This window comes from Aspergillus multicolor (genome assembly GCF_047715735.1).
Source record: "Aspergillus multicolor strain CBS 133.54 unplaced genomic scaffold BDW74scaffold_15, whole genome shotgun sequence".
Classification (NCBI taxonomy): domain Eukaryota; kingdom Fungi; phylum Ascomycota; class Eurotiomycetes; order Eurotiales; family Aspergillaceae; genus Aspergillus; species Aspergillus multicolor.
In genome coordinates, this window is record NW_027395966.1 from 221,091 (window position 1) to 232,438 (window position 11,348).

The 11,348-nt window shown below is 52.6% G+C and overlaps 5 protein-coding genes across 5 annotated transcripts; 3 read left to right on the forward strand and 2 right to left on the reverse strand.

The window, feature by feature from the left end:
* Positions 1-76: 76 nt before the first annotated feature.
* Positions 77-1,771, reverse strand: BDW74DRAFT_178903 (uncharacterized protein; the record flags this gene model as incomplete). Its single annotated transcript, XM_073729314.1, has 8 exons — positions 77-267; positions 350-550; positions 601-792; positions 843-1,095; positions 1,145-1,330; positions 1,376-1,450; positions 1,501-1,626; positions 1,673-1,771. The coding sequence occupies 8 exons, from the start codon at positions 1,769-1,771 to the stop codon at positions 77-79; spliced, it is 1,323 nt and encodes a 440-aa protein (XP_073583044.1).
* Positions 1,772-1,786: 15 nt separating this feature from the next.
* Positions 1,787-2,829, reverse strand: BDW74DRAFT_29388 (uncharacterized protein). The gene has a single exon (XM_073732436.1). It carries the CDS (start codon positions 2,708-2,710, stop codon positions 2,081-2,083), a length of 630 nt encoding a protein of 209 aa, XP_073583045.1. The 5' UTR covers positions 2,711-2,829; the 3' UTR covers positions 1,787-2,080.
* A 256-nt stretch (positions 2,830-3,085) lies between these two features.
* Positions 3,086-5,313, forward strand: BDW74DRAFT_29391 (DUF4246 domain-containing protein). The gene is made up of 5 exons (XM_073732437.1): positions 3,086-3,213; positions 3,264-3,331; positions 3,381-3,459; positions 3,505-4,452; positions 4,510-5,313. Exons 1-5 carry the CDS (start codon positions 3,145-3,147, stop codon positions 5,107-5,109), a joined length of 1,764 nt encoding a protein of 587 aa, XP_073583046.1. The 5' UTR covers positions 3,086-3,144; the 3' UTR covers positions 5,110-5,313.
* On the forward strand, positions 5,314-9,211 carry BDW74DRAFT_29392 (glycoside hydrolase family 75 protein). The gene is made up of 12 exons (XM_073732438.1): positions 5,314-5,781; positions 5,827-5,892; positions 5,939-5,992; positions 6,039-6,121; positions 6,169-6,317; positions 6,374-7,225; positions 7,303-7,530; positions 7,604-7,801; positions 7,882-8,100; positions 8,179-8,385; positions 8,481-8,765; positions 8,852-9,211. Exons 1-12 carry the CDS (start codon positions 5,518-5,520, stop codon positions 8,971-8,973), a joined length of 2,727 nt encoding a protein of 908 aa, XP_073583047.1. The 5' UTR covers positions 5,314-5,517; the 3' UTR covers positions 8,974-9,211.
* On the forward strand, positions 8,740-11,193 carry BDW74DRAFT_185637 (uncharacterized protein; the record flags this gene model as incomplete). The annotated part of the gene is made up of 5 exons (XM_073731075.1): positions 8,740-9,223; positions 9,856-10,025; positions 10,098-10,132; positions 10,163-10,480; positions 10,528-11,193. The coding sequence occupies exons 1-5, from the start codon at positions 9,198-9,200 to the stop codon at positions 11,191-11,193; spliced, it is 1,215 nt and encodes a 404-aa protein (XP_073583048.1). The 5' UTR covers positions 8,740-9,197.
* Positions 11,194-11,348: the final 155 nt, after the last annotated feature.

The following is an 11,348-nucleotide window of genomic DNA, read 5'->3' on the forward strand; positions in this document are numbered from 1 at the left end:
ACATTAATCAGCACAAGGAGCGGAGATTGGAAATCTGGATTGGATTAATAATGGCTATGTACAGATTGCTTGGTCGTCACGCTTGGCCAAGGGAGGATGGAAGGTCAGTAGGGAGTTGGTTCCCTCGTTCGGACTCGGACGCGGTGCTGTCACATTCAGCTCGACGCTCGGGCGCGCAGCGTGAGAGCGCATCTTGCAGGACTGCTGTCGAGTGGACCACCTCGTTATGTGCGCCTATCTGGCCCATGATTCTCGCCATCTCCGCCGCTGACGAAGTCAGTGTCCGTCTACCGACACAGATTGGACTGGGGAACTGGGTGGTCGGTCACCCGGTCGGGAATCTACTTACCGGTTTCCGGGTCCAAATTATCTTGACCCTCGTTTTGGGCGTTCAGCGCCGTATAGTGTAGCGCCAACTCGACTCGTGGCCGTCGGGTGTTCTCGTAGAGCCTCAAGCGGTGCGGGATGTCTTTCGCTGCCGTCCCCATCGGGAGGAAGATTGCGAGCGATACGGCATCTTCGATTGCCATGGCGCCTCCTTGTCCCAGATCTGTACAGTTAGCGACGGCTGCCCTATCCAGTTTTGGGATAATAACGTACATGGCTGAAAAGGATGCGCCGCGTCTCCGATCAGCGCCGCATGTTCAATCACATATCTCGGAAGAGCTGCCATATTATAGAGCTGCCAAACCTTGAGATCTTCGCCGGCCCGACCGATAAGTTCTCGAACGGCAGGACAGAAGCCCTCGAAGTTGGTACTCAGTATTTCCCTATTTCCGACCGCGTCGTATCCTAGCTCGGTGATCAGCTACTGGTCTCGGACATTATCAGATCGGACATACCTTCTGCCAGTTTCCCAACTTCAGCCGTTGGCATGAACGCGACAAGGTTGAGCACTTCGTTGTTCGAGCATGGATACATCACCAGCCGGGCTTTGCCCACTTCGGCCCATTCCATCAGCGCGCCTCTCCGGACTATGTGCTTTGTCGTCTTGAGTTTTCGGATACTGCTTGCTGACAGAAGCCAGCGAAAACAGCATTTATCTGCCGGGGTGGGTAATGGAGCGTTTGGAGCGATCGTTTGCCGTACAATTGACTGCGCAGTGTCAGTATTGGATAAATGAGAAAAGGCAAGTATTCCTTACGTGGAGACCATCTGCACCGATCAACAAGTCTCCTACAAAAGCTCGCCCGTCGTTGAGCGTTACTGACGGTCGTCTGGTGAATGCATCGATAGCCACAATCTCGCAACTGGTATATATTTTCGCAGTTTTCACTGCTTGCCTCTTCAGAGCACCGTGCAGGTCACATCTATGGACGAGGAAGTATTCCTAGCCACAGTCAGACAAGACGTAAAATGTATGAAGGGTAATTACAGCCTGCCAGTGTTTCCGAATAGCCCCAAGGTCGCTGTAAAATCTGACCGAGCCGTGATTGTCGTGTCGCATAGCCTAGAATGATCAGCACTGACTGATGAGCGAGGAGTGCTCAAGAGACGTACTTCCTCGAGGAGAGTTGCCCCATGGTCTCGCAGGTCGATATCCATCCATTCCAGCAAAGCTGTACAGTTCGGAGGTGCGTTAATTGCGGCGCCGGTTTCTCTGTTAAACTTGGACTTCTCTAGGACCTGTTCGAGTCAGTATCTGTCGATGTGAAGATGGGACCTGACATACCACTACCCGATGACCCTGTCTCCCGAGAGCGCCAGCTGCTGCTAACCCGGATATACCGGCGCCGACGATGATAATATCTAGAGGTTTAGCGCCGGACATTCTTACTACAATACAAAAATTTGGGAGTTGGGGTTCTCAGTCGGTGAGCGTCGCGCGGTGAGACAGGTGTCGGAGATATATACAATGAAGGAATGTACCGAGCGGAACTTTAGCAACGCCCAAATCAGAACGTCACCGACGTAAAAAGCCGTACGGTTACTTGCAAAGAAGAAGCCCCGTGACTTTGGATGAGCGCTCATCCCGGTCTCTCAAAATCTCGGAGCAGTTACATCGGAGACGGTATAACACTGGACCATGCCATGAGATTGAGACTGTATTTTGATTGTGACTGTCTTGAAACTCCATCAGTCAAGATTGACTCTCAACTCTCTTCGCCTTCTTCCGCATGAAAGTTGCATCCCAAATGATCTTCTCCTTGTCAGGCAGATCCAATTTGTCCTCGTACCGCGGTTCCCTCTTCCACGCGACGTACCCCTGCTTCTCGTACCACTCCTCGTTGCAGATCGGTAAAGTCTTCTTGAGAATCGGGCCCAAGACCTCGTCATAGTAGTGAGCTTTGCTCATGCAGTTCAGCGTGATGTACTCGCAGTTCCTGCTTCCATACGGCTCCTCTGTTGCCAGCGCCTCGACCAGCTTCATCGCGGCGCGACCGATACCTCCTGAACGATATTTTGGAAGAATGAAAAACGTCTGGATGGTGAGGTTGGTTTTGTCCACGTTGGCGAGGTCCCAGTCCGCAGGCTCAGCGTAGGCATCGAGCGAAATGTGGCCGGCACGAACGGGTGTTTGCTTTTCATCGTCGGTTGTAGCGGCCGTGGTGGTGACCCAGAAGAACGACTTCAAGCCAGCTTCCTGTTTTTGACGCCAGAGCTCAAGGCTCTCTGGGGAGTGGTCCCATCCGCAGGCGAGACGATGTTGTCGGAGTTCCTCCCGTTCGGAGGGATCGTTGAGGTTGATTGGGATGAGCGCGGTGGCCATTGTGGGTGAGGGATGGAGTGGATGGTTCAATTGAAAGATAGGGAACAAAGACTGCGACGGGCTGGCCTATTTAAAGGACAGAAATCCATGATAGCAAATGGCTTATCGCTAAAAGACACCGAACTGCGAGTTTAGCGTGGAAGCGAGAGTGAGTCAGTGTGTTGGAGAACCAAGTCAAAGGGCGTGCGTTGCCTTGGCGCCTGACGCCTAAGGTTCCTAAGTCGCTGTTGGTGCCTTGACACCTTATCTCTTGTCTGGTGCCTGGATCTGCCTGCGCCGGTGGAGTTTTGCTCCACCATCATCCACAGATCTCGCTTCTTATAAAGCCCCTTTCCCTCTATTCTTAGAAATGTCTCTTGGACAGTGTACTGCTCCGTTTATCTTACGCGAACGTTCCGACAAAATCGGTCAGCATACTTCTCGCCTTCGCCGCAATGTCGTCGGGTCAGGATACGCCCTTTGATCTCCCGGGCTTAACGCTGCCGGTGCACTATATGCCTGAGGTATGTTTCCATTCGTCTAGAAAGAGTTCAGCATTATTAATACCATCAAGTACTATGATTTGGAACATAAATTCTCCCATGCTCTGGACCCTGAGGATGTGGAGAACGGCTATTGCGGGTAAGTGGGCAACCTTCGTCGTTTCGCGAAGATGGGACTAACGAGAAAGTTGTACTTTCACACTAGGGGAGCTCACTATGATGCGCATTATGGAAACGATTACTGACAAGCCGGATTGGACCACAAAGGTAGGTTATTTTGAGCCGGTATGAACAGGAAACTGATTTTCACAGATCGACAATGACGAGATTACGAGCAAATGGGAACGCGAGATTCTCGAAAGCGGCCTTGATGTATCTGACTTGATGATCGAATATATCTTCAAGGAACTCAGTTGGAAGGCTCAGCAGTATGCAAAGATGGGTATAGTTATGGCCTATGACCCCGGCGTGGTCAAGTCCGACGTGGTCATCCCGCAGGACCTCCAGCAGAAGCTTCGAAACGCAGTGAAACCCCTTGAGGAAGTCCCAGAGGTGAAAAAAGACTATCATCCTGGGTCTGATGGAAAGGTTGTCGATTTGGTGCATCCGTCACTTTTTCCCCTCGTTTACGGTCGAACCAGAGTCCTTTACGACTCAATCATCGACGTTGGAAATTGTTTGAGCAACATCGGACAAGGCAAAGTGGCAGGGATTGCCGAAGACACAGGGCCGCTTTTCTCTGGGAGAAGATATGGGGACCGGGTTGAAGAGTACAGTAAAAGGTTCCAGTGGCTTCCGTGCAATGTGGAATTCGGACCAGAGGGGGAATGTCGGATTGTCTCCTACATCAATAACCTTCACCCGATCAAGCACAGGGATCTCTATCGTGTCATTGAGCAAATCATCACGCGCACAATTCCGCTATGGAACATCTCAATTACTCAGCGGGACGATCTACCGCGACGCATCGAGTACGAAACCGCCGACTATCATCCGGACGAGGAGCCCGAGCCTGAATACAATGGCCAACAAGACTATTTCGAGCGCTACGACGCATGGAGCGATAAACGCAAACCAAAGCAGCCCGAGCCCAATCCAGATTTGTTTCAGCCTCCAGTTGGTCCGACTCATGAGCTGGTCAATCTTTACGACAGCTTTCGCGACAAGGGGCTTCAGGTTATTGTGAAATTGGCAAACATCGAGCTTACGCCTGACAAGCCCGAATACGAGGGCGGATCCTGGCACGTAGAAGGGCAGCTGGTATAGTGCTACTTTCACGCCCTGTTGAATATATACTAATGACAATGTTTTGCCTAGAACGAAAGAATCTGCGCCACAGCGATATACTACTACGACTGCGAGAACATCACCGAGAATACACTTTCGTTCCGCCACCGTGCTGACGTGGATTACATCCAAGATGTGTCCTATGAACAGGGGCAATTCGAATTCCTGCGCGTGTTTGGCTTCGATCGCAATGCTGGTTCGAGCGATGATGCCCCAATCACCCAAGATTTAGGCGGGGTCTCATGTCGAACGGGACGATTGTTGACCTTCCCCAATACCCTCCAGCACCGCGTCTCTCCCTTTTCTCTTGCTGATCGGTCTAAGCCGGGTCATCGAAAGATTGTAGCCCTCTTCCTCATCGATCCCAACCGGCGCATCATATCGACCGCCAACGTCCCTCCACAGAGAGAAGACTGGTGTAACGAATGGATCGAAACCACCTACGATCTGCTGGCCAGTCGGCTGCCCGTCGAGCTGCAGGATATAATCCACGAGCATCTCGACTTTACCCCCATGACCATGGACGAAGCAAAAGTATACCGCCAGGAACTGATGGATGAAAGATCATCCAAGTCAGAGTCCGAAAACGACTTGTTCACTCTTGGAGGCTTTTCGCTCTGCGAGCACTGACCTTCCTTCTGCTTGGGACCCCTGCCCCTTACATTTTCTTTGTTGGTCAATCTTTTTCGATATCCCCCGACTGGACGTCAACTTCTACTCTAGTTCAATTGAATTATACCTGCCCCAGCTACCCGCTTGTTGATGTCTACCGAGTAAATCCCACTGCGTACCATAAAGTCGCAGGACGCGTACTGCAATCGCTACTTTGAGTTTGTGCTTCAAGTTCCACACCGAACCAGTGGACGCATCTCAACTCCAAGGTTTGCCCAACGCTCGGATCTACTTTCGTGTAAAACCTACACAATGATCAGTTTGCGAAATGGATGCTCGGACTTTGAACCTCTGCGACCTCCCCTCCACGGTCAGGATCTCCGTTCACTTTTCACCATCTCGCCGTCTTTCAGTATCGCATGAAATATGCACCCTAGCAGCCATTTTCGCCATCTGGCGGCTCTTCTGTTCGCGTCTTCAGCACTGGCTCAGAATGGCGGTCCCAATTCCAACCGCCCCAATGGGGACCCTCCAGCGAGCTACTTCAGGGCAGCGCCTACGATGCCAGTCGCTGCGCTCCAGTCGGCGGCTTCGCAGTTGGGCAGGACAACCCACGGAGGCTCCTTCCGTATCAGCTCTGATTCCTCTCAACGAGCACCGATCTACAGCGATTGGGCATTGTTCAATGACGTAGGTGTCCGGTCTTCCCAATTGGCGGGGTACTGACAAGAACAGGGTGCCGCTGTTGTCTGGACTGCTGATATGGATGTCGACTGCGATGGGATCGACTATAGATGCAGGGTTAGCTTGTCATTCTCTTCCCTGGTATTGTCACTAACTAGACTAGGGAAACTCCGATGGTCTGCCGGAGACGAGCTGGGGTGAATTAGCGGCGTATGAGGTAGGACCGCACCCTTCTCCTCCCCGATCTAGCTGACATGTATCAGGTGCCTTTCATTGTCATCCCCGAACAATACCAGGAAGCGCACGAGAGAACAATTCCCGGGAATAATATCGCTGCTGTTATTTGGTATTCTCTTCTTTCTCCAATCCTTTCAAGACCCGCTAACTGTCTAGCAACGGCAAAATGTTCTACGGAATCCTGGGCGACACGAACGGCGACAGTCCCGAAGTCACCGGCGAAGCCTCCTGGCTCATGGCTCGCACCTGTTTCCCCAACGAGGGCATCAATGGTGCCAACGGTCATAGTGACCAAGATGTCACCTGTACGTTATCCTTAATACTCCGGTAGAATATTGGTCATCGCTTACAACATGGGTAGACATCCTCTTCATCGGCCCCAACGCTGTCCTCCCCAACACTGCAATGAACGACAACTACATCACTGACTTCGGAGTCCTGCGGGCTATGGGCGATGAACTTGTCAACAGTCTAGTCAGGAACATCGGTCTGGGCGGCGGCGATAGTCGCGGCACTGTCACTCATCCGCGAACGCGCACCCGCCCTCCCCCCATGAAGGTCTTGGGACCTGTTGCGACGGCACGGAACGATCCTGTGCCGCGTACTTTGCCTGAATGGGTTACGAGCCATAAGCAAGTTGACCCCAGCACTGTTCCTTATGCTGTTAGCCCGTCTAGTGCTGCCTTGTCAATCGCCGCTTCGAGTACACCTGCCTCGAGTTCGGCTGCCCCTAGTAGTGCTACCCCAGCTTCGTCTTCGGGTGTCGCGTCATCGAATATCGCCACTCCCGGGTCTTCTTCTAGTGAAGTCATTCCCAGTTCCTCGGCTTCGAGTGTCGGTGGTGCTACTGGAGCCGCTCCCATTGGTGTTGTACCCAGCTCCGCTCTTGTTGGCAGTTCCAGCTCCGTTTGGTCTTCTGCTACTGTCGGCACCCCCCTTTATGTCCTGCCATCCAGCTCTGCTAGCCCCAGTCTGGCTATTCCCAGTGTTCCATCGCCGCCTGGTGTCTCTACCCCCGGTGCTGCTGCTACTTCCGCTGCTGTCGCGCCTCCGGTTGTCAACCCTCCTAATGCAGCTGCGCCAGCCAGCGCCGCCGCTTCCCCCATCGCAGCGGCCCCTCCTTCAGCTGCTGCGACTAGCGGTGCCGCTTCTCCTGGTGGCCCTCCATCTCCTGCATCGGGTGCGACCTGCTCTTGGTTGGGTCATTGTCTCGGTATGCTTTCCCCTTCCCTACGTTCTGAACTCGTCATATGCGGTTGACCGACACCTAACTAACTCGTTCTGATCTAGGTGATCCCTGCGCCACCCTTGACGACTGCGCCGACGAGCTGGTCTGTGCTAGCGGAAGATGCGCCGTTGATGGAGAACTTGATACTAGCACCCCTGGAGCACCAACACCGACTGGATCGATATCGATTCTGGCGAAGAGACAGGAGTCTTTTGCTTCAACCTCCTCGGCCACCCCTAGTCCTACTCCTACTTCGACCACGGCTTGTTCCTGGGCAGGCCATTGCCTAGGTGCGTCTTACAATTGGCCCAAGATCCTGATTTCCCAATTCATAATTAAAGCAACAGTTAATCATTCCCGCAGGCGCACCTTGCTCCGATGAAAATGACTGCTCGGACGATCTCATCTGCACTGACGGGAAGTGCGCAGTCGACAATGAACTTGAGTCTACCGGAGCCGCATCCTCCACTAGCACTGCATTATTCAGGAGACAGGCGAGCTCGTCGTCTAGCTCAGCTTCTACGCCGACTCCAAGCTGTTCGTGGGCTGGCCATTGTCTAGGTATAAACTCAAATGACAATCCCTTTGCCCTCATCTATTTTGGATGCGCCCCTGAGCTAACGTGAGGATTTTCAACTTAGGCTCCGCTTGCTCCGATGAGAACGATTGCTCCGGCGATCTGATCTGCACTGATGAGAAGTGCGCGGTCGACAACGAGCTGGAAAGCTCATCTACCGCCACCCCTTCTGCCACTCGCATTGCGGCGGTCGGGGTTAAGGTCAAGAGACAGACCTCTTCATCCAAGGCTTCCTCCGCCCCGACGCCGACTCCGAGCTGTTCTTCGGCTGCTCATTGCTTAGGTAAATACTCGAAAAGCTTCACTTTCTCTTCTCTCCGCAACGAAAGTAAAAGTGGTGGCTGACGTATTTATCATCCAGGCGCCCCTTGCTCCGATGAAAATGATTGCTCTGATGATCTTATCTGCAACAGCGGAGCCTGCGCCTTTGCGCAGGACCTCGATGATGATGAGGAGGATGATCAGCCTACAGGAACGCCTTCCTCGTCCAGCTTTACGCTAGCTAAGAGGCAAACATCGTCTTCTGCGACACCTACCCCAAGCTGTTCTTGGCTTGGTCATTGCCTAGGTAACTCAGTAACAGTTTTCCTTTCCCCTCTCATTATCTGCTTTCTTACTCTCGTATCCTGGCCGAGGCGTTGTGTTGATGTCAAACTTATCTAGGATCATCTTGTTCCAACGACGATGACTGTTCCGATGATCTCGCCTGCGTCAGCGGATCTTGTGCCGTCGATCAAGATAATAATACCTATCGTGCTGACGCTGATGCCTCTGATGACTCCGACGATGCCGATGATTCCGGCAACGCTGGGGATGAAGCTAACGATGCTGCTGACGGCACCGACCCCAGCAGCTCTGCCACGCCTAGTATGAGCATCCTCCCGAAGAGAATCGTGCTCCCATCTCCCTCACCAACCCCACGCTGCTCCTGGGCTGGTCATTGTCTAGGTAAGTCTTCCTCAACCTTCGTTTACTCATTCATCGCCATTTCCCTCCCTTTGCTTGGACCTTCACTAACGCAATCCTTGTTCCAGGTTCGCCTTGTGCCACGATGGACGACTGCGCCGACGACCTCACCTGCGTTAGTGGGACGTGTGCTGTGGACCGAGAACTTGATGGTCAAAGTATCACTGTAACTTCGACCTCTCGGTCTTAGGGGTAAGACCAGGACTAAGACGTGGACTACGACTACTCGTACTCGGGGGTAGGGATTTCCTTGATTCGAATGGCGGGCATGCGTGCCTAGGGCGACGACAATTAATAGTTGGAAGGAGCAGCAGCCTTCTCTGCTGAATAGGCCCTGATTGTGCGGTCCCATGGAAAAATCTCCCTATGGCCGATGGAACGATACTATAGTACAAGTTTGATTCTGTTGTAGTAATGCTCTCTATTCTAGTTACCATTTAGTGCAATCTAACAGCTATAGACAATGCTGGCGACTCAGCATGGTACTGCAGTATCGCTTTTTATGTCAAATTCCCCATCCCCCCTCGCGTTCTATATTGATTAACAGACGCTGAGTCTGTCAAATCTGTATGGGACAAGTCCAGCAACGAGGGTCAATTTGTATTCAAATGATTTCCAAGGAGGTCTGTTCTGTAGTGCTGGTCCAGGTGTTTCCTTGAGATTGCAAGACAGTCTCTCTCTCTCTCTCTCTCCACCGAAAAATCACGCCTCATAGGATTCTCCTGTCTGGCTTTCTTTCATTGGGCCAATCAGCGCAACGCCGGTCCCGGGGTGAGCTGTGAATAGCAATACTCTCACAATAATCTGCGCCCTTTGCTGCTTCTCGCTTAATATTGGCTTCGCACACTCTCAGGATAAAGCCATGCCTCTCTCACCTTTCACAATTCCTTCTCCCCATCTCTCACCATCATCTCTGTCCTCCGTTTCCTCCCATGCGTTTCTTTGGCTCTCCTTTGGCTGCCAACCTTTCCAAGAAGACACAGATCCTTTTCACTCTGACTATGCTTGGGATCGTGCTCTTCTTCCTGGCTGGGGGTATCTTTGGCTCTGGTGTGTTTGCCAAAGGTGACAGCTTTCCTGCCACCTGTGATTCCTCCTGTCAGCACGCCTACACCACTGGTCTCCCCAACGACAATGCTTTTTTTGCCCATCCCAATGTGACCCTCGATCCCTTCTACGAGACTCCAGCCAACTTCTCCTCGTACAATGTGGGCAGCCTCGTCAAATGGGAGAACATCCATCGTGCCAACCTGACAACAACCTACTGAATCCCGTCGGGAATCTCGTTGACTCGCTTTTTCTACGTCTCCAAAGACCTCGACGGCAAACCCCTTCCAGCAACCGGCTACGTTCTTCTCCCCCTACGCCAACCCCCGTAGCCCCAGCTGGCTTCATCGTGTCATCGTCTGGGCTCATGGCACAGCCGGCTTCACCCCCAGTGCGCACCCTCCAACAACAAAGGCCTCCAGTACAACTGGCAAGCCCCCTTCACACTCGCCCAACAAGGCTACGTCGTCATTGCCCCCGACTACGCCGGACTCGGCAGCACAATCCCCATAGGCTTCATGTACAATTCCGGCATCCTGCACGCAGCAGACGTATCCAACTCCGTCAAAGCCGTCCGCGAAGCCTTCTCCCGCATCGAAGACAGCGTCGGAATCACGCCGGAATGGATGGTCATCGGACACAGCGAAGGAGTTTGACAGCCTGGCGCACCGCCGAGCGCGAAGCAGACGCAAACAAGACAATTGGAAACTTCATCGGCGCAGTGGTCATTTCCCCCGCAAATGAAGTTATCAACCTTCTTCCTGAAATCATCGACCGTGCAAACGGCGGTCCCCTCCGCGAGGTGTTCGTCCCGTTCATGCTGCGCTCGATCGCCCGTCGTTTTCCGTCGTTCAATGTAACGGCCTACATGACGCAGAAACTCCTCGACCTCACTGGCCTCGCCATTTCGGGATCCGGCTGCCTCAACACGGCCGTCCTCCTCCTCTACAACCTCACCCTGGCTGACATGTACTCCGCCAACGCCTCCTTCCTATCTTCCCCCGAAGTCGTCGCCTGGAAGGAAAAGTACGCCGGCCAAGGCCCCAAACTTCTCGGTGGCCCGCTCCTCATCCTGCACGGCCGCGACGACGAAATGATTCCCTGGAACTTCAACTACGAGGTCATGAATGCCCACTGCAAGGCCTTCCCCTTTAGCCAGCTCATGTACTCTGTTCTACCGATGGTGGATCATGATGGGGCGCTTGTTGCGAGCTCGCCGATTTGGTCTGCTTGGATCAAGGAGCGCTTAGATGGGCGCTATGTGGGGAGTGCTTGTGTTGTCTATGATACGATTGAGGCCTTTGGAAGGTATTCATCGACGGAGAAGGTTTGGATTAGTGGTGGGCTTGTGGATGTTCAGTGATGCTACGAGGCTTGACGCGATTCGACTCGATTTGACCTTGCCATGGTTGTTTTGTAACACCATCTAATACTTTTGTACTTTTGGACTTTGTCTTTTCTTTTTTTTTTTTTTTTTTTTTTTTTTTTTTTTTTTTTTTTTTTTTTTTTTTTTTTTTT

Excerpts from the sequence above, each read along its gene's own strand:
- BDW74DRAFT_29388 (XM_073732436.1), bottom strand. The coding sequence starts at position 2,710 with ATGGCCACCGCGCTCATCCCAATCAACCTCAACGATCCCTCCGAACGG.
- BDW74DRAFT_29391 (XM_073732437.1), top strand. The coding sequence starts at position 3,145 with ATGTCGTCGGGTCAGGATACGCCCTTTGATCTCCCGGGCTTAACGCTG. Across the intron at positions 3,332-3,380 it reads GTGGAGAACGGCTATTGCGG|TTGTACTTTCACACTAGGGG; the intron begins GTAAGTGGGCAA and ends CTAACGAGAAAG. Across the intron at positions 3,460-3,504 it reads AGCCGGATTGGACCACAAAG|ATCGACAATGACGAGATTAC; the intron begins GTAGGTTATTTT and ends TGATTTTCACAG.
- BDW74DRAFT_29392 (XM_073732438.1), top strand. The coding sequence starts at position 5,518 with ATGCACCCTAGCAGCCATTTTCGCCATCTGGCGGCTCTTCTGTTCGCG. Across the intron at positions 5,893-5,938 it reads GGATCGACTATAGATGCAGG|GGAAACTCCGATGGTCTGCC; the intron begins GTTAGCTTGTCA and ends TAACTAGACTAG. Across the intron at positions 8,766-8,851 it reads CTGGGCTGGTCATTGTCTAG|GTTCGCCTTGTGCCACGATG; the intron begins GTAAGTCTTCCT and ends TCCTTGTTCCAG.